This window comes from Denticeps clupeoides, chromosome 1, assembly GCF_900700375.1.
Source record: "Denticeps clupeoides chromosome 1, fDenClu1.1, whole genome shotgun sequence".
NCBI classification, from domain to species: domain Eukaryota; kingdom Metazoa; phylum Chordata; class Actinopteri; order Clupeiformes; family Denticipitidae; genus Denticeps; species Denticeps clupeoides.
In genome coordinates this window covers 2,260,909-2,282,499 of record NC_041707.1, presented here as the reverse complement: position 1 = coordinate 2,282,499, position 21,591 = coordinate 2,260,909, and the positions used below count along the sequence as shown (strand labels likewise).

The 21,591-nt window shown below is 49.4% G+C and overlaps 1 protein-coding gene across 1 annotated transcript in view; it reads left to right on the top strand.

The window, feature by feature from the left end:
• LOC114791985 (latent-transforming growth factor beta-binding protein 2-like) overlaps positions 1-21,591 on the top strand; it is a 75,453-nt gene that overhangs the window by 6,791 nt on the left and 47,071 nt on the right. Inside the window, exon 3 of the mRNA XM_028982626.1 lies at positions 8,997-9,255. Within this exon, the coding sequence (XP_028838459.1) occupies positions 8,997-9,255 (259 nt within the window). The remainder of the gene's footprint in view (positions 1-8,996; positions 9,256-21,591) is intronic.

Below are 21,591 nucleotides of genomic sequence, written 5' to 3'. Positions count from 1 at the left end.
GGAGCCGCGCATTATAAACACGGACTCTCCTCGTCAGGCCGCTTGCAGCATCTGTTCCCGAGCGAAATGACCGGTTCCGCGAACAGCCACTTTCAGGGGTTTAACGTGCGAGAAGAACGTAGTGAATTATTAAAACAACTCAAAACTCACTTTGCGCCCCTGTGTATATAACTGTGGGTTTTTTTCGCTCTGAAAATGTCATTCGCACCTCGTGTTCGCAGTAAACGCGTTGTGTCGATTAGGATTCCAAAGCCGTGCAAATGCACAGTCCAGAGAGGCCTGGACAGTGCGGCAGCGGAGGTTGCCGGTTCGAATCCCGATCCGCCAAGGTGCCACTGAGGTGCCACCGAGCAAAGCACCGTCCCCACACACTGCTCCCCGGGCGCCTGTCATGGCCGCCCACTGTTCACTCAGGGTGATGGGTTAAATACAGAGGACAAATTTCACTGTGTGCACCGTGTGCTGTGCAGCTGTGTATCACAAGTGACAATCACCTCACATTTGGGGTTCAGCAGGCTAGAGGCACCCCCATCGGCTGCTCCATCTTGAGCATCGCCCCCACGCGACGGGGTGGACGTGGGCCAAGACAAGCGGCACGACCTGGACCGGGGGGGGGGGGCCTCCGCACGGAGCCAGACGTTCAGAAAACAGACACGCACGCACGCACACACACACACACACACACACACACACACACACACACGGCCGCTTTTTAAGTGTGTTTTGGCGAATGCTGGCGTCCCCGCACCAGTAGCCCGGGTCGCTTCCGCGTATCTGTCTGTGCGTATTTCATGCTGGAATGTACGTTTATTAACAGCTCAGCGGGGGACGTTCGGCTGTAAAAATAGCCCCTTTATTAAAATTTCGGGGGTTTTTTGAGAGCGGGACTGTGTTTTATTTCCGTACTTTTAGTCGGAACATCTGGACTGTGCATCATGTGACCACATAATGACATGATTGGGAGCCCACGCCAGGGACGGGGCTCCGTCCGGGCCGCTCTGCTCTGCTGAATGAAGATGATGAAGATGAACGAGGTCCGTAATGGTGAAAGCCGCGACGTGTTGGTGGTCGGGGGTCCGGCGATGGTCCGGGGGTCCCTTTATCTCCTCCCCCTTTACAAGCGAAGGAGGAGAAGCCGCCCGCTCCATCTGGACTCTGGATCTTCCAGCCCCTCACATCTGCTCTGAGAAGATGACGGGGTTCTCATGTGCAACTCCACTCACCTGCACACAGGCTGCACCGTGAAAGCCACGCCCTTTTTCATTCCATGGTGAAGAAATGCACAATAAAGGGACAAAATGTCCACTCATTAAAGGAACCTTCAGATCACCACACGAGATTCCTGTTTCCAAAACAGTGGAAGGTCTGAGTCCGTTCCTCTGGAATATCGGCCTTATTGATGCGCCGGGATCCGGGAAGTGGGAACTCACGCCGAGGCCTTCCAGTAAGAAGCGTAATCCGGTTACGAGGCCGCGCTAATGAGACGCCTGGAGATGCCTGAACCAGTGACGCTGGATCTCCTGGATCTTCGGTTGGACGTGTACGGCGTTCTCCGTGGTGGGACAACCACGGAGAAGCTGGCATTTTGAGGAAGACCATCGTTTCGGAGTTTCCGGCAGTTCGGCACGCAGTCAACACACAGCAGATCAGGCTGGTGGTTAAACCTTCACGTCCGTCTCCGTTGGTCTCCTTCACTTCTCCCAGCGCCGCACACTTGGCGTACGTACAGTGCTAACAAAGTCACAGTGGATCAGTGTTCCTGCGCTGGCTGCAGCTTCTGCTCCCTTCTTAATTGGATTAATATCTCGGTCTGCTGCACAGAATCTGGATCTTTGGACAGAGGCTGGCGTGCTTCTTCATGCAGCCTGGTACGCTGCATGGGCGGAGCTGGCCAGGTTCTGGCATCCTGATGCATCCATGTCTGGCTTCTTGGTGTTTTTTTTTCTTCTGACGTTTGTTGCTTCTGGTTTCATTTTGGCCTGTGTTGCCAGCGTCATTTAAGTTCAGTTGGAAAGTAAAAGAGGACGCGGAGACAGACACACAAACAGGACGCAGCTGACGTGGGAAAAAACTGCAGGGGACCAGCTGCACACCCAGGTGACCACCTTCATCCTGGGGCTGTTATGGTGGGACATGTTGGACACCTGAAGCTGACCGATTGCCTGTCTCATACACCTTCTAATCAGTAGTTACAGGGACAGTACCCCTGGAGACCTCTGTGAGATCTCCGTATTGAGGCTGTGGAGGATTTTGGTTGAGACATCATGGCCCAGGATGGAAAGGCTTAGGAAACCAGAAGTTCTCCTTTTTTTTTTTTTTTAGCGCAGTTGACCAGAGTCCGATGTGGATGTACCACCACGCAGCATTAAGTGGAGAACTTGTTCCTGTGGTTGTCCTACACGTCCACTCGTCTTATCATATCTCATTATCTTAGTGGGGATCCGAGCCATGACTATCTGCATGGTCATATGAACTTTCTAGAAGCATGAAGCCAGATGAGAGATGGTCTGTATAGCAAGATGATGGATAACTTTTCTCCTGAGCCAGATCTAACCTTTTAGTTTATGAATGAACGCTGGATTCCTCTTTGGATCGTTCCTGGTTCACTTGTGAGTTCCTCTTGTTACTTTAAAGCTTTTCCCTGAGTGTGTCTGGCTCGTTCTTCCAGGTGAAATAATGGACACGCCGCTCGTCTTAATGATCACCGTTGGACATCTGAAAGCCATATTGGCCCCTTGTGCAGCGTAACTTGGCCACTGAAAAAGTAGACCCTCATTAAGTTCTCAAGCGGGAGCCGTGGGTGAATGGAGGATGGGTGTGAGTTCCAGGATCACGTCTGTGTGTGTGTGTGTGTGTGTGTGTGTGTGTGTGTGTGGTACAGTTTTAAGAGGTTTCCCCTCATACATCAACATATGTTCCCCAGCTGCTAATGTGTCAAGGACGTCCATGTGTGAGCACGTTGTGATAAGGTCTCAGTGCTGTGCTCAGTCCTGATGTGGGTCCATTATGTCTGGCTGGTTGCCTCAACTTCTGCTCCTTGGCTCCAGGGGTCAACGTCTTTATTTTCCTACATGATTGGTTGTCTCATGATTCTCCTCTTGGATGCACCTCCAGGGATGTTCCTGGGGTCAGTGAGGGACTTTCGGCTTGTCGGCACTTCTCTGGCGTGAGCTTCAGTGGTCTTGCAGGTAGGACCACCAGAGCCATTGGTTCAGAACCTCCACTGCATCAGGTGAAGATCAAGCCAGTGTCCTTTTTACTGGACCTGCGGTGGGTCTGTCGTGGAGCTCCTTCCCCCTCTTTACAGGCCCTGGAAGGTTTCGCGGTGGGGTTAGGCAGGTCACGGCACCGGGACATAACTCTTCCTGACAGTCCGCTGTGTTTTATGGGCCATTAAGCCGGGTCCTGTAATCAATACACGCCGTCTTTGCCGCGAGTCGCCTGCAGGGCGGGGCACTTCCAGCTAGCTCCTCTCACGCTCAGGAACGCGGCCGAGTCTCTGCCAGCTGTCACCCCCAGAAGACCCGGCGGCCAGGTTCTGCTGGGGTTCTCGTCCTGGAGCCTAATGGGCTACCGGAGGTGAGAGCCACGGTGAAGCGGCACCACCTTTTGGCTGTGGAACGGTGAGGAAATTGATAACGGGATCTCGAAAGCTGACATTAAGAACATCCATCTGGAACCTTCCATGGGAACGAAACATCGTCTACTGCCAGGTCACAGTATAAGTGCTGCAAATGGGGAAATTAGGGAGGTGTAATTAGCCCCCCGTTGCCTAATATCCTATTTGGTCTTGTGTAATAGTTTAATAGCTGCGAATTCAGGGCTAATTTGGCGAGCGCTAAATATCCCCCTAAAGCGCGAAGTGTACTTCTGGAGGTGCATTGTGGGTAAATGTGCAGGACAGTGGGGTCTTCTGCTCGTCTCGCGCATGCAGAGCATTCCAAGCCCACCATATGGAAATGGTTCTGCTGTTATTCTATGGCAAATGGAGCTTGTGGCTTCTTGATGAAACATAACATTCCAAATTGGCGCTTATACAACACACACACACACACACACACTTACTGTAGCTGTACAACCCCAGAAAACTCTTTATTACTCAGGACAGGGAACGCAGCGCGTCGCATGATTTAATCGCTGACGGGGGTCAGGAGCAGGTTAAGAACATTTCCTCCTGTCAAGGTTTCAGGGAGGTTAAACACTTAAACCTGCTGCAGGAAACCGTCTTAGGATTCCTGACTGGACCTCATTCAGAAATGGGAATCAGAACTTGTTATGGTTCTTTGGATCATCAGAGGGAAAAGGGGGGAATATTTATCTCTATATATATCTATGTATCTCTCACACAGTACAGGCCAAGGTTTGTATTTACGGGTTCATCCTGTAGACTCGCGTACAACACAGCGTGTTTAGGATGATGGACAGATCACAGTGTCCCAGGCCAATGAGACTTAATCAATCAATCAATGCGTCTCATGACCGAGACTGAAGTGAAATCGAGTTTCCATATGATGAGGCACGCAGGCCATGAAAATGAACAACAATGTTTACATGACTCCACGCTTTTAATCTTTTGTCATTTTTGATAGCCTGAATCCTTAATCAATCAAACATATTGATTCCTGGCTGATTCGTTGAATTTAATTCATTGCTGAATCGGTGAGTTGTTCGACGTTTATGTCAAGTCAACAGTGTTAGAAAATGCAAATGAAAGTGATTCTTATTAAACAAAAACACATCAGCATGATATATGGGGCTGATATGTGCGGCCCTGGTGAATGTTATACAGTATATTTCATAAAGAGAGTTACATGCGGCGCTTCAGACTAGCGGCCGATTGATCGTTTGAAAAGGACGTCATTAATAATAACTAACTAAGCATGAACACGTAAGCTGGAGTGGAAAATACATGCGATTGAAGCAATTAGATCTTTTTTTTTTGGAAGAGGTCACACATTTTACAGTTCAAGAGATGCATGTTTGAAATTTAGGGATCGTCTCCTCACATTTCTTACTAATGGGGAACAGGCAGATTTCCGAGATGCTTTTTTTTTTCGGGAACGTTGAGCCGTGCCGCCGTTTCCCCGCAGATTCATCCGGAATGCCGCGAGTCCACAACAAGCAGACCCGGGTTTGTTAACCGATGGCGATAAACTGACCATCATCTCCGGACCACGGGGGGAAGAAGGAGAGAAGCATCAGCTGCGAACGCGTATTAATCTTGACTCCTAATACGGAGCAGGAAGGAAATGGAGGAAGTTTAATATCATTCGGTATTAAATTGCCCTGAGCTGAATGAGCGGATTGTGTGACGGTTGTGTGTGTGTGTGAGCAGGAAATGTTGCGGCACGTCTTGCGTAAATGTCTCGGGGTGACGGGAACAATGGCGGCGTCCCTGGGGGAAATCCGAGCGAACCCACCCCTCCTGGAAATCAGTTTAGCAGTTTCCGTTAAAGCATGACCGGTAAGTTGGCGGCGCATCTCCTGAAGGCCCGTGCACGTCTCGGCTGTCGCCGATTCGTTCAGGGCTGTTAGCCGACGGTGAACCGGCCCAGATTCCTCCTGAAAAGCCTGTCCTCGAATAACACCCCGCTCGGCTTATTTAAAGGACAAAAGACGGCGCGAATCCGAGCTGGCCGCTGGCAGCCAATCACCCGATGGGTCCGAATGGCGCTCCGGCGAGCATGCGTTACATTTACAGCATTTACCAGACGCCCTTATCCAGAGCGACTTACAATCAGTAGTTACAGGGACAGTCCCCCCCTGGAGACACTCAGGGTTAAGTGTCCTGCTCAGGGACACAATGGTAGTAAGTGGGATTTGAACCTGTGACTTCTGGTACATAGGCGAGTGTCTTACCCACTAGGCTACTACCACCTCGTTACGTGTAAAGGACGCGTGTTTTCCCCGTGTCTCCTCCCAGTAATTAGGACAGAAAAGGACTATGTGAAGAATGCTTGAACTTTTCCTCTTGTTATTGTATTATTCCCCACTGCAACGATTAAAGCACATATTTGTCAAATGGATGGAATGCGAGGCAATTAGTTTTAATGATGTGTGAGACAAATCGGCACGACAGCGATTAATAACGGAGCGCTCTCAGAAACCGACTCCTGGAGACGAGGAGCCACGTCTGAGGGCCGCCGGCGTCCGGGACCAACGTTGCTGCCGGCTGCCGTGCGCTCACCACTGAAAAGTGGGAGTGACATGATGGTCATTGTGATGCACAGCAGCACAGCACACGGTGACACAGTGAAATGTGTCCTCTGCATTTAACCATCACCCTTGGTGAGCAGTGGACGGCCATGACAGGCGCCCGGGGACCAGTGTGTGGGGACGGCGCTTTGCTCGGTGGCACCTTGGCGGGTCGGGATTCGAACCGGCAACCTTCCGATTACGGGGCCGCTTCCTTCACCGCTAGGCCACCGCTGGCCCCTTTGTCTGGTGACAGCCGAGTTGGCGCGTCCCGCTGTGCATGGACCGCATTGTTGTCCCACAGCAGTTCCTCTTCCTGAGAAAGTGCCTCCTGCAGAGGGACGCAGGACACTGTAAAACTGTTGTGAAATAGTTTGGGGAAAAAAAAGACATGTTTAGTTTGGACTTGGTCCATCAAAGCAGATCATTAGAACGTGCTCGGTTAAGGGCTATAAGACCGTCCACTTGGTTTTGCCGTCTAGTTCTACCTGACCGCCTATCAGATCTTATTTTATAAGAAAAGTTGTGCTTTTTACGTTGCACAGCGCACATGTTTTAAATATCATCTACATATCATCTATTCCATCGAAACACAGCTGTGGACCTGAGTTATTTATGGTCTAAAATAGTTTCGGGATTTTTTGTCATTTATTGAAAATGTTTATTATGTAAAGCTGACAGGTTTCTCTCACAGATGCAGTTATGGACATTTACGCTTTGGGCTCCACCATAAAAAAAGCCATAAACGGGTGGCGACTGCTGCCGTTCTCAGATGAACAGAAATAGATGGGGGCCGGCGGAACAACGGCCACCGGCGTGTTTTCCATTTCTTTACAGATTCAGTTCCGAACATGAAAAATGATCATTTCAGGCTCCTCCTTACCTTCTTTAACACCGTATTCATTTCTTTTTAAGAAGCAGAGGTGTTTAGTAACGTTAAAAATTTCCTTCATGTGAAAGGGAAACCCTTTTTAACCCTTTTTTGTCCTGATGGTGGGCCATCACATTACACTTAAACCATTAGTGTATTTCAGCAGAAAATTTATATCTAGAGTCCAGGCCAAAAGTTTGGACACCTTCTCATTCAACGTGTTTTCTTTATCTTCATGACCATTTACGTTGGTAGATTCTCACTGAAGGCATCAAAACTATGAATGAACACATGTGGAGTTCTGTACTTAACAAAAAGTGGAGACCTGACCTCCACAGTCACTGGACCTGAACCCAATCCAGATGGTTTGGGGTGAGCTGGACCAACAAGTGCTAAACACCTCTGGGAACTCCTTCAAGACTGTTGGAGAAGCATTTCAGGTGACGACCTGTTGAAGCTCATCGAGAGAATGCCAAGAGTGTGTAAAGCAGTAATCAGAGCAAAGAAACTAGAATATAAAACATGTTTTCACTTATTTCACCTTTTTTTGTTAAGTACAGAACTCCACATGTGTTCATTCATAGTTTTGATGCCTTCAGTGAGAATCTACCAACGTAAATGGTCATGAAGATAAAGAAAACGCCAAACTTTTGGCCTGTACTGTGTGTCAGCGTTGTTGTCCACATCTGATTTCTCTTCTGGATTAGCTTCCAGACTCGATTCTGATGGACCTCTAGTGATCCACCTCGGGATCGGGCCAAGACTTTCCTACACGGCTTCTCTGCCAGGGCGCCTTCGCAGTGGCCGGCAGCATCTGTGTCAATAGCATTCCGGCGCTGTTGACAGAGCCGCCTTGTTTGTGTGAGCCGCCGGAGAGCCGCAAGCTCCATTTACTGTTTGAGGACAACGTCATAAATTCTGCAGCGGCAGCCGGTGCACGCAGCCATGAGAACTGTTTGCTTTGATTTGCCTGCCGTCGGTTGGCTGCTGAAGCCGCCCGGCAGGCGGTGTTTGGGACGGAGACCCGCCGGTGGCTGAGAATTACCTCAGCGTTCGCTGTATGTGCAGACAACGGGTAAATATTGTACGTCCGTCAATCGTCCCCCATGTGAGCAAAGGGACTGTATTTTCAGGCTTTCTGAGTTACCGTGGTGACACTTGGCAAAAACAACGTTTTCAAAAATAATATGTAACTGTAATATGGTGCATTCCATTTTGGCCGGAGTGAAGAATGAGCAGCTTTACTTCAAAATAATAAAACTCTGGGAGTTTTAAACAGGAAAAGACCGGGATCCGGGATTCTTTATTCCGAGTCTGTGCTCTGTGACGAGTTTGTGCCGCTATGCCGCCCCGGTTTGTGTGGTCATGTGACTGCATGGCTGCGCCTGATTGGTGAAACGTGTTAGATCTACTGGTGGCATCAGTCTGGCAAAAATAAAGTATATAAATGGTTATTAAAAAAAAAAGTACCGAGTCGAGTGTTGCCCAACGTGGTGAGGTACCGAGTCGATTTTCTGTACGGTGTTAAGTGATAAAGTGAAGTGATTGTCATTGTGATACACTGCAGCACAGCACACGGTGCACACGGTGAAACGTGTCCTCTGCATTTAACCATCACCCTTGGTGTGCAGGGGAGCAGTGTGTGGGGACGGGACCTTCATCAAGGGGACCTCAGTGGCACCTTGGCGGATCGGGAATCGAACCAGCAACCTTCCGATTACGGGGCCGCTTCCTTAACCGCTACTCCAGTGTTAACTACCCAACCAACCAAACCACCCCAACCCATACACTCTGCTAAATGATTTTACCGTTGCATCCATCTCCAGAATGCCTGGCGTGTTTTACCGTATCATCAGTGCACATTGCATCGTGGGAAGGGTGTGGCAAACTGCAGTAATCATTTCCATGTTCTCTCCTCCCCCCCCCCCAGCCGACTGCCAGCCGCCGTGCCAGAACCGCGGCTCCTGCAGCCGCCCCCATACCTGCGTCTGCCGCTCGGGCTACCAGGGCTCCCGCTGCGAGGAGGCGGCCCCGGAGCAGGTGTACATCCGCACCGGCTCGTCCCGGGCGCTGACCCCGGTCCGGCACGACCGCGACGGCGGCCAGCGGCTGCAGGGCCGGCAGGCCACCAGGACGCAGACCGCCGGGCCCGCCGGGGCCGCCACCACCAGGCTGCCTCTCTCCTCGGAGTAAGTCGCCGCACCGTACATCATGAGCGGGATGAATGCGCTCCTGTTATCTCTGGGCCGGGTCGGGTTTCCGAAACTCCGACAGGCTTTGAACTGTAATGAAAGTCGGCGTGCCAGCGGCGGATCGCTGACGGGGGGGGGAGGCGCCCAACATTATTACACCGCATTTGGAGCGTGATTTATGCATTTGGTTTGATCTCAGAAGCAGCAGGTGGCAGCCTGTCCCGCTGGCGCGGGTCCCTGACGGGGATCATCTGTTAATTGTCCATTCTGACCCACTTGGCCGCTTCAGTCCTCCGCTGATGCCGTGGCGCGCGGTATCAGATGCGTGCACCTGTCAGGTAACCCGAGTAAAAAACGGGTACATTTTCCAACTGTCCTTGCGCGGGAAACGCCCACGTACATCTGGGCAGAGGAACCCGATAGCGGTGACGTCCAAAATCCAAATAATCGAGGAATCGGTGCGTAACCTGGTGAAGTGAATGTTGTATATTTACAGGCAGTGGTGGCCTAGCGGTTAAGGAAGCGGCCCCGTAATCAGAAGGTTGCCGGTTCAAATCCCAATCTGCCACTGAGGTGCCACTGAGCAAAGCACCGTCCCCACACACTGCTCCCCGGGCGCCTGTCATGGTGCCCACTGCTCACTCAGGGTGATGGTTAAATGCAGAGGACAAATTTCACTGTGTGCATCGTGTGCTGTGCTGCTGTGTATCACATGTGACAATCACTTCACTTTTTCACATTTAGGGCATTTACCAGACGCCCTTATCCAGAGCGACTTACAGTCAGTAGTCACAGGGACAGTCCCCCCCCTGGAGACACTCAGGGTTAAGTGTCTTGCTCAGGGACACGATGGTAGTAAGTGGGGTTTGAACCTGGTGTTACCCACTAAAATTGTCCCCCTCTTCCTAAATTGTCCCCCTCTTATTGATTTTAGGCCTCAGGACGTTAGATGTCGGGTTTTCGGATCTTTGTCAGTCTGCACGGAACACTACCGATTCCGAATCTAACTTATCTTAAAAGCGCAACGCTGTTCTAAAACCACGTGGACCGAAGCGGCCATGATTAACCACGAACCGGCGGACCCGTGCGGTTTTGCCGTGATCGGTGACGGCCTGGGTGGAAAGATGGCGTAACTCTTGCCGCTCGGCGTACTGAAAATGGAACCATGTGCGGTTTCAGCGACACCCGCCGCCTGCAGCCCGGTAAAAACGTGGCCTCTGGGTCCCGCTCGGAAGGACACCCGTATCCCCTGCGTCCCGCGCTCCGCCCACCTGTCCGCATGACCTGCGCGTGAAGGGCGAGGCCGGGTGGTGCCCCGTTTTGGGCGGGGGGGTTCATCTCCGCATTGGAACGCCGCCTGACGGTTTTCTAACCCCTGAGAGGTGCATCAAGTGCAATCATTTGTCTGAGCTGCCAGGTGGACACGCGCTCCTTTTAAAATATTAAAGTGAAGTGATGCACAGCACACGGTGCACACAGTGAAATGTGTCCTCTGCATTTAACCATCACCCTGAGTGAGCAGTGGGCACCATGACAGGCGCCCGGGGAGCAGTGTGTGGGGACGGTGCTTTGCTCAGTGGCACCTTGGCGGATCGGGATTCGAACCGGCAACCTTCTGATTACGGGGCTGCTTCCTTAACCGCCAGGCCACCACTGCCCCAACTAGAGTAAACGCGTGCGAGTTGTCTCACTCGCGCTCCGGTGGCACGGTAAGAACGTCTCCTGGCCTCGAACCACGGACCGCAGCGGCCGCTCCAAACCTTATCGTTTTTGGTTTTTTTTCCCAGCATGCTCCTCTCAATAAATCTTTTGGATTTGTAATTGATACAAGCCCGGTGTCTAAAGTTCACAGTTGCGGAGCACATGTTCACTTTGATATCTCCTCCGCGGACATTTTTCGGCTCTGAGTCACACAGTCCGGGACAAATAGATGGCGCTTTCAAGCGCGTTACAAGGGACCGCACTGAACCCGAGGGAAACAGGCGTTCCTAATCCTCATCATGGGCCCCCAACATGCCATGAAAAGGAAGTGCTTCTGACGGGATAAGTACGCTCCGGTTCTTCCAGTAATCAGGAGAGCCACACCCAGCCATCAGAAAGTGAATCACGGGGAAAGTGATTACAGTACAGATCCTCTGCATTTAACTGTCACCATTTGAGCAGTAAGTGTGGACGGTACCTTGATCAAGGGGACCTCAGTGACACCTTGGCGGCTCGGGATTCAAACCTGCAACCTTCAGATTAAAGGTTTGCTTCATTTACAGCATTTACCAGACGCCCTTATCCAGAGCGACTTACAGTCAGTAGTTACAGGGACAGTCCCCCCCTGGAGACACTCAGGTTAAGTGTCCTGCTCAGGGAAACGATGGTAGTAAGTGGGATTTGAACCTGGGTCTTCTGGTTCACAGGCGAGTGTGTTACCCACTAGGCCACTACCACCCACTAAGTCAACCACTGCCCCAACATTTACTTTACTTTACTTTACTTTACTTTACTTGGCAGACACTTTTGTCCAAAGCGACTTACAAGAGGACACCAGCAATTCTCATTCAGTTTCTATAGATTTTGAGTTACAAAACTAAGAGTCCTGATAAGGTCGAACATGTCAGGAATAGAACATGCTGGGGAATTTTTAAGAACTAGATGAGGTTTTTATTCTTGTGTGTTAGTGCTTAACAAGGACATACCATGAAACAAACCAGAGGGTCACCACAGCCACCACCACCGTTACAACTACAGCTATAGGGATCTTCAAGTGGACCAGTAATATCATTATGGACACGTAATCTAGACCATGACACTGAATACATCCTGGACTTCTCCAACCCTACAACTGTAGGACTTATTATTATATCATCAACCCTGCACTGACACCATTTGCAGGCTCACTCTACCCTGGAAGGGGGTCCCTCTATCACTCCTTCCCAAGGTTTCTTCCTTTCTTTTTTCTCTCTCCTAGAGTTTTTTTTTGTGTGGAGTTTTTCCTTGTGTGCAGAAGGGTCAAGTGTAGGGCCTGTCAAAACCCATTGAGACAAATCACTGTATGTGATTTTGGGCTGTATAAGAAATAAATGTTGTTGCTGTTGGACTTGTCTGAAATACTTTTTGAACAAGTGGGTTTTCAGCTGCTTCTTAAAAGGTGGTGGTGGTCTCGGCTAGTCAAATGGAGCAGGGCAAGTTGTCCCACCAGTCAGGGACAACGAAGGTGAACAGATTCGATTGGGATCGGAGACCTCGTGAAGAGGGAATTTTCAGTCTCGTTTCGTGTGCAGATCTGAGAGGACGTGCAGGAGTGTATCTGGCTAGTAGTGTGTTGGTGTAAGAGGGAGAACTTCCATTTACAGCCCTGTAGGCAGCATCAAGGATTTAAACTCGATGTGAGCAGCTACCGGGAGCCGGTGGAGAGAGGTGAGAAGAGGCGGGACATGCCGAGTAGGACCTTGGCCCACTCGGCTCTCTTTTTTTATGAATTTTGTCCCAGAAGGCGCTTGTGTCTGCGGTGTTGTCCTGCAGCACTGGACCGACGTGAGGTCAGCGTGAAAGCGGCGGCCTGTGCCAACCCAAATTAACAAGTGGCGAGTGCCAACCGGCAAGATCAGCATCGTCCTTCTGGTTGTGTCACTCCGACGTCCCTTCGAGTCCGGCCGGAGACGAAGGCCAAGCGGTGGCGGACAGGAGGGGGCTCGTCTGGCTGGCGTGTCCCCATCGCCGTCCCACTCCGCCCTGCCAGCTGGCCCGGCCGCTCTAATGAACTCAGTGTTTGCGGAGCGTACGGCTGCCACGTCCCGCTGGACCCGGGTGAGGGCCTTGTGTCAACACTTGTGAATTATCTGGACAACATATGAGAGCCTTTAGCTGAAGTGGGCATTAATATCGACTTACATCGCCGAGCAGCGTGCCCGCTGGCCGTTTAAACGGCCGTACTTTACCCGCCGTGCAGGGCGACCTCACTGTTCCTGTTTTATGGCCTTTCTGCACGAATGCCTGAATTCCGGAGGGTCATTTCATTGTCATTTTGGGCGTGGCTGCTAATGGAGACCTTGCTTTACTGTTCATTCAGCCGGCCTTGCAGAGACCACAAGGGTGCGGTATTAAATCTTTACTTACACCTGTTTATTTCCTGTTAAAGATTTGTAATCCGAGGGCAAGCTGTTAATGAGCATTCGTAGTATGTCTTGTCTTGTCTTCTGTCCTCGGTGACTGCGTGGTCTCCGGGGCACTCGTTAAACCGCCAAGCACGTCCAACATCCAAACCGTTTCAGGAAATGTGCATAAAACGGCCCATTTCCATATTACAGAGGGAATTTCACCGCGCCGGTTCTCCTCGTGCAACGCGTCTCCGAGCAATTACACCGAGCGGAGGGGAGCGAGCGAGCAAGAGAGAGAGAGAGCGGTGGACGAATCCAGGACTTTTACGACCGGCGGTCTAGATGGACAAACCATACAAGTCGGGGGATGTCCTCCCATCTTGACCCATCAGCATTTTTAACCAAATGCTAGTGTCTGTGCAGCATCCGAAAGGCTATGGGCCACCCTCTTAAACCCAGGAACGAGGACGTCCATCTGTGGCCGCCAGACATATAAACCTGACGGGGTCGTGACTCCGGGATGCTTCTGAAGGGCTGGACGCCTGCGTTGACCTTCTCTGACATCATTGTTCAGGAAGAAAGGGACAGCCATCGTCCCTCCGACTGTTGTCCACTGGCTAAGAGAGAACTTCCCTGCAATTCTCCATTCAAAGGTCATTTAAAAGAAACCAGCAAAATATGGGGCGTCCCGGCATCTACTTAATGCCTGGAACTTTCTGGAAACGTCTCCTTTTCATTTTTACAGTTAAAAAAAAAACAAGACTATCGATGCATTGATCAATCTAGGAAGCCCAAGGCATGTGTAAGGTATTTAAAACTATAAAAGTCTGCAGATCTATTAGTGGTGCAGGAACGAAGACGGCGTTGCGTACGTCTGTCCAGCATGCGATGGGACCATGGTGACAAAAATCATGTCCCCCCCCCAAGAATGCATTTTGCCTCCGGACGCAGAGTCGGAGCGAGATGTTGCCGAGGGGGACTAACAAAGTCACGTTGGTGGGAATTGTTCCAGCGGCGTGGAAGGAGGGCGTCTAATCTGGGATGTAGGTCATGTGGCAGCGGAGCCCGCAGAAGCAGTGGCTGAAGCCGGTAGTCGGCGACCCCGGGTTTTACTCAGGGTGGTTTCTGTAAAACACCGGACGGATCGTAAATATGGGTTCGCGTGTCGGCCGCAGGGACGTTTACAAGGGCTGGGTTTTGTCCAACAGGTGGGCTAGTCTGTCTTAGTCTTCTTGGTTTCTCTAGGTGTGCTTCATAAATCATATGCGTATGGCTCAATATGTTTGAACAGCAACATGCTGTGACATTAATCATTTTGAAGCCGAACGGAGAGTCTTCCCTTCTCATCGCGCTCCGCCAGCAGAACAAAGCTGGCCGCCCAGATCTGAGCTCCGTGCCATGAGAACTCCCGGCCCCGAAAAAAATTCCTGGATGTGGGAGACAGAACGAAACGGGATCCGGCCCGTTGTCGCTCGAGCGATTCGGTCTTGCAAACGCACCGTTTTTTCAAACGTGGACAAAAAAACCCCAAAAAAACCCTGAATCCTCCAGGAGCGGCAATTAAGCAAAACCCATAAAGAGCCGAGATGCTATCGAAGCACAATGGGCCAATCTGGGCTTTAATTGTTCGCCGATGTCTGGCTGCGTGCTCAGCGGATAATGAACCAGTCTGAGGGCGGGCGGGGCTCTGTGGTGGAGACGGCAGGAAGGTGGCTCCCTGAATGGACTTCTGTGTGCTCTGGTGAAGCCACCGTTCCTGCCCCCGTTCCTTAGAGAGGTACCATGGGACGTTGGCGAGGTGTTGGCGTTGGAGAGGTCTCATCAACCTCTCGTAGTCTCGCCACAACACGGCGTTCATGGAGAAGGGATCTTCTGTTCAGATCCCTCAAAACTGCTCCCCAGTCCTGGACCTATGATGATGATGAGGACGGGGTGGTAGTAGCCTAATGGGTAACACACTCACCTATGAACCAGAAGTCCCAGGTTCAAATCCCGCTTACTACCATCGTGGCCCTGAGCAAGACAGTTAACCCTGAGTGTCTCCAGGGGGGGACTGTCCCTGTAATTACTGACTGTAAGTCACTCTGGTAAGTCACTCTGATAAGGGCGTCTGGTAAATGCTGTAAATGTAAATGACCTACGAGAGCGACGGGTGCATTTACATTAACATTTACAGCATTTACCAGACGCCCTTATCCAGAGCGACTTACAACCAGTAGTTACAGGGACAGTCCCCCTGGAGCAACTTAGGGTTAAGTGTCTTGCTCAGGGACACAATGGTAGTAAGTGGGATTCGAACCCGGGTCTTCTGGTTCAGAGGCGAGTGTGTTACCCACTAGGCCACTACCTAGTGGGTAATGAAAGCAGCGTTTTAGGAATGATGGAGATGTAATGTTTGGCTGACACACTGGGCCTGGCCGCCGGCTCGCAGTGGAGCTCCAGCAACGAGAGGCGAAGCCCTCACGCCGCAGCCCGCCGCTCACATCTGCTTATACAAGTGACCGCAGGAGATTAAACATGCACACAGGCTGCAATTTCACCGCGACCTTTCATGTGACAGAGCGCTTTTATTTTAGCTTTTGTCATTGGTCAAGAGAGCCAGCGGCGGCTAAATTGCCCGGTTGTCAGGAGCAATGAGCAACAAAAACACCGGGGCCTTGAACGCAGACGTAAACAGGACGGAATTACACCATGCGCTTCATCCAGGCATGTTCTCCGGCGGAGGATCCAAAATATCCCAGAGGCGACCTCCGGCTCGGATCCCACCCGCTGATGGTTTACTGCAAATGGAGGCCAGGAAGTCGTGACACGCGGTTCATTTCGGGGAATGCGGTGGCGCGGCAGGCTGCAGAGCTCAACACTCGATTGGGGTGTGTGGAATATGAGGGTTGGCGCATGTAATATTTAGCTTTAGAACAGCAGATGAGGAAAAATAAAAATAATAATGAGCTGATTAACGCAGTTGGTGATGCTTCATTCATACACTAATGTACAGTTAATGTTGTACTGTCGGCTAGGTCTACAAAACAACAACATTTATTTCTTATATAGCCCTAAATCACATGCAGTATGTCTCAATGGGCTTTGACAGGCCCTACAGTTGACGCTACCCACACTTGACCCTACTGCACACAAGGAAAAACCCCACAGAAAAAAAAACTCTAGGAGAGAGAAAAAAGAAAGGAAGAAACGTTGGGAAAGGAGTGATACAGAGAGGGACGACCGTCCAGGGTAGAGTGAGCCTGCAGTTGGTGTCAGTGCAGGGTTAGAAAAAAAAAAAAAAAAAAAGTCCTACAGTTATAGGGTTGGAGAAGTCCAGAGTGTATCTTAGTCCAGTGTCATGGTGTACAATATGTGTCCATTTGAAGATCCCTGAAGCTTTAGTTGTTACGGTGGTGGTGGCTGTGGTGACCCTCTGGTTCGTTTCATGTCATCGTTTCGCAGTTGCCAGGAACCAGGATTTATCTGCTGTTTAAACGGCTAACACTACTCTGACATGAACATTTTTTTTTTTTTTGCTTTAATACTGGATCTGGAGTCTCTTTCTAAAATTCTGCCTCGGTGCAGAATTACAGTTGGTGCAGTTTTCCCCAGGACTGCAGCTTTAAATGCTAATGAGGAGGAGGAGAGCGGCCTATAGACGTTGAGGGGTATAGGGGTATGTAATGACGTCATCAACACCATTCACCAACCACAATGTTCGGCACGGACAGGAAGTTGTGTAACCTTTACACTTATGGCGACATAGGGGGACAAATTCCCCGACTCTGAACGGTGAAACAGAATGACCAAAGCGCCATTTCTAGACATGTTACATCATCTCACATTTTCATGTCAGGGGACCTTTAAATAATCTTAAAAAAGTGTAAGAGATGGATGCTGCCTACACCGGTGCATTTTAACATGCTAAACTCTGCTCAGATGGCTTTGCCCAAACACGCCCCGAAAAGCTGTTTCATAAAAAGGAAAAAGAAAATAATAAAATCCCTTGTTGGACAGCTCGAGCTGATTTTGTACAATGTCCTCTCTGTTGCAGCGCTCCGTGACAATTAGCCCACTTGCCAGGAGTCTGTTGCTATAAATTAGAGTGATGATCTTCACCTCGTGCATGAGAGTCGTGAGCAAACTTGGATTTCCACTTGACCTCGGGCAGACACCAGTCACTTCCCTATTAGCTGACAAGACTCGGGATTGTGAGTAATGACAGCAGGCCTTTCAGACCCAATTCTACTATTTACTATTCAAGGGCTTGTTCTTCCTGATTATTTGTTTGATGGCTTGGCTTAAGTTGTCCTTCAGCCCGTGCCAAGATCTCTTCTCCGCTGCTATTTTATTACTCTTAGCGTGTGGAAATTAAAATGGCTGTTTTTAACTTTCAGTCTGCATTCATTCAGCCTGTCGACGATGGCCTGAAAAGAACTGCACGCTGAAGCCCCAACTCAGCGGATGAGTGTCAAGTTCCTGTAATCAGTGTGGACCTAGAGGAACCCTGAGCAAAGACCTACTGCTTTGTTGCATTTTTGGAGATTAAAATTGAAAATGCATTTTGCAGACGACACACTTACATGCTGAGTGGTAGAACTTCAGAAGGAAGGAGGAAGTCCGGCTGACACTCAGATACAGACAGAAATGTAACGCGAATGGCTGATTGGTGTTCAGTAGAACTGGAGCTGGACATAGGGGTGGTAGTAGAACCAGAAGACCAGAAGAACCAGTGTCCCTGAGCAAGACACTCAACCCTGAGTGTCTCCAGGGGGGGGGGACTGTCCCTGTCACTACTGATTGTAAGTCGCTCTGGATAAGGGCGTCTGGTAAATGCTGTAAATGTACATAGCTGCAAACCTAAATTCAGAACCCATAGTGATGGGAAGCAACCTGTTTGCAGAAGCCCCTCTTGACCCCCCAGCCCGGTCGATCCCCAAAAACAATATCTGGCCGTTCCTGGCGGCTTAACAAAGGGCCGTGGTAGAATGTGTTATTTGCCCCCTCCCTCCTTCCACGGAGGAATGCCAGCCGCTTGGTTTGGCAGCTCGTGTCACTGTTCCCGACTCTCAATGCGCTTTTTAAATAAAATTAGTTGGAGTTGCAGGACTGCCATGGAATTTCTTCTCGTTGTTCCCATTTCCACAGCGTAATGGGCGCTTTGGTGTCCCTGCATGCCCCAGAGCATAACAGCTAGGATCAAAGTGGACCAATGGTTTCATTTACTGAGGCTGTACACCCCAACATGTTGTGTGATCCCCGAGATGCAGGGTAAAACATTGTACTATCGGTTGACATGACAAAGTCCATTTCATGAACAGAAAGCGAGTTAAGTGAACATAATTACGAAACCTGGCCTCGAGATTCTGTTCATTTTCAGCAGTGATCCTAACTAGCTAGCTGGAGCTGGCCAGTAAATCAGTTTTATCGATTATTTCGAGAGATAATGTCTACAATAAAAACTGTGATTTAAGCTTATAATGTAGAATGTAATATAATTTCGCTGAAGAGCGAAAACTACCCATGTGTCTTTGGTCATTTGGAAGTGGCTTCACCGCCACGTAACTCTACATAAGACTGCATGATTTGATTTCATTGCCTGGCATTTGCGCCAAGCATAAAAAGTCGAAGCCAAAGCCATGGACCCACTCAGTGGGAAACGCCTCTGTTGATGCCTTCATCGCGTCTCTTTGAGCCCAGCCCAAGACATATGTCAAGAGGTCTTGTCCGGGCCCATTTACACAGGTACACAGTTCAGGTGCCTAAAACAATCGACCCCAGATATTTCATAGCAAAACTGGATTTGTAACCCTAGCCATAAACCATTTATATCACATCATTTATATCAACCATTTACATTTATGGCATTTGGCAGACGGCCGTATCCAGAGCGACTTACAACGTGCTTCCATGTCACCATGGATGAAGTGGTCAGTTCTGGTTCACTAGGACCCCCAACTATGAATACAATCTTTTTATTCACTCTGTTCTAGTTTCTATACAGAAGTCAGACAAGAAGAAGGTCACAAGTTCATCTAAATATTCTCTAAAGAGGAAGGTGTTGAGCTGCCGTGTGAAGGTGCTCAGTGACTGAGCTGGAAGTTCATTCCACCACCGAGGGGCCAAGACGGAGAAGAGTCTAGATGAGCGTCTTCCTTTTACTTTCAGAGATGGAGGGACCAGGCGAGCAGTACTGGAGGCTCGGAGTATACCAGGTGCAGTGCGAGGTGTAATAAGGGCCGGCATTTACATCCATTTATATACTCATGACAAAAAAAAAGGAAAGCTTGTGGAGAATGTGTCTGACCATTTTATTATTAAAAGAAACGTCTTGACCATATTGTTGAGTGAATTTCCCAGTGAATCTGCACCAATGTAGAGAAGCATACTTGAACATTGTCCTCCACCATCTGTGAGCGGCGACGAAGGAAATGGCGAAGGGGGTGACTCCTCGTAAGACGCCGGCCCACGTGTCGCTCCTCTCCGATTGGCCCATAATCCCCAGGCTCTTGTCAGGTGTCAGAGTGCAGATTGTCTCGCGTGTTGGCTGAGCGCTTGGAGACACGGCGCGCAACTCGGCTGTAACGCGGCTCTAAGTGGAACCAGATATCACTGGGTGTGCAGGAAGGTTCCTGGTCCAGATTCCTTTGTTTTACGAGAAAGGTGAACTTCTTATAAACAAAATCCTGAGTGTTATCCTGGTTTTTTCTGACCACAAATCTTTCAAATTACTCAAATGAGATAGTTAAGTGAAAATAACACCACTGACAACTAATGTCTCCGTTCTTTTTGTTGAACTGCTTTTCATCGGAAAATGAATAATTAAGGGAAAGCAGAATCTGATTCTTCGTTGTGGACAATCTGAGCATCTCGTTTACATTTTACATTTACATTTACAGCATTTATCAGACGCCCTTATCCAGAGCGACTTACAACCAGTAGTTACAGGGACAGTCTCCCTGGAGCAACATAGGGTTAAGTGTCTTGCTCAGGGACACAATGGTAGTAAGGGGGATTCGAACCCGGGTCTTCTGGTTCATAGGCGAGTGTGTTACCCACTAGGCTACTACAACCCCAATCTCAATATTCTCCTGCAATAGCCTGAATGTAAATTCGAATGTGAAATTCAAAAATCATCTCCGTTTCCATGCAAATTGCAGTCGGACATCTAGAAGACATCGCTGGCGTTGGTGCAAGATGGCGGATGCAGACAGAAGGAGACGTAGACTCTTGGCCATTGTGCGTCCACAATTGTGGTTTCGGCAATTGGATCTCAATCTGTCTCCAGTGCATCTTGGATGAGTTTGTGCTGAGCTTTTTCACTTATCAGATTGCTCCCTGTTCAACCCAAGACCTTTGAAGTGGCTTCATGTAAAAGGGCTAAAGATCTGCTTCTCAGGCCTTTGAACCACATGAAATGCCGCGAAGACTTCATTACTCACAACCGAGGACTTGAGATCAACTCTTAGATCAATCACAGGAGACGAGCTTCACTTTTCCTGATGTCTCGCATGGACATATGGGACCGGCGTTCCACGGTCATGCTCCTCCACCCATTCGCGTATCTGAGAGGGCGTCACATACCTCCTAACTTAATTCAATTTCTCCATGGAGGTTAGGAAGAATGTGATTTGGATTCACGTGTCTCTCTCCTTATGTCTGTTTTTACCATCTTTAATGTCTCTCACACTGTCCCTTTCATCTTGGGGTGAAGCAAGCAGACCATGTCTGACGTTCTTATGTTCTTGTGCGAATTAAAATCCATAATCCTAAACAGAATCAGAATCCGATATGCAGGAGAAATATGAATGAGGGGCACAGGGGGACAAATTTAATAAAACGCATTCAGGCTAATCCAATCGCTCTACTCTCTCTTGAACACGCGCTCACTGGCCTTCATGTGTCCTCACGATCTTCCTGGGCGCCCAAGAAAAGATTCGGTTAGAACGAATCAGCTGTAATCCAAGTGTGTGTTTTAAACTTGATACCGATACTAATGCTCAATATGAATTTTTTGGTGCAACAGGAAGAGGAAAAACAAACTTTTATCGTTTTTTTTTTTAAATAAATAAAGAATATTTTTCGAATGTTTAAAATGTCAGAACACCAAATACTACATAAAGAAATGAGTGAATAAATAAATTGATAAGTAGGTAACAAGTGAAGGAATAAATAACGACCCGGCAAGTACAGCTTTTTAAAAGCCCGGCTCTGTAGTCTGTAGTCTGCAGTCAAGATGCGAAACTCGAATTTCTGTATCCAT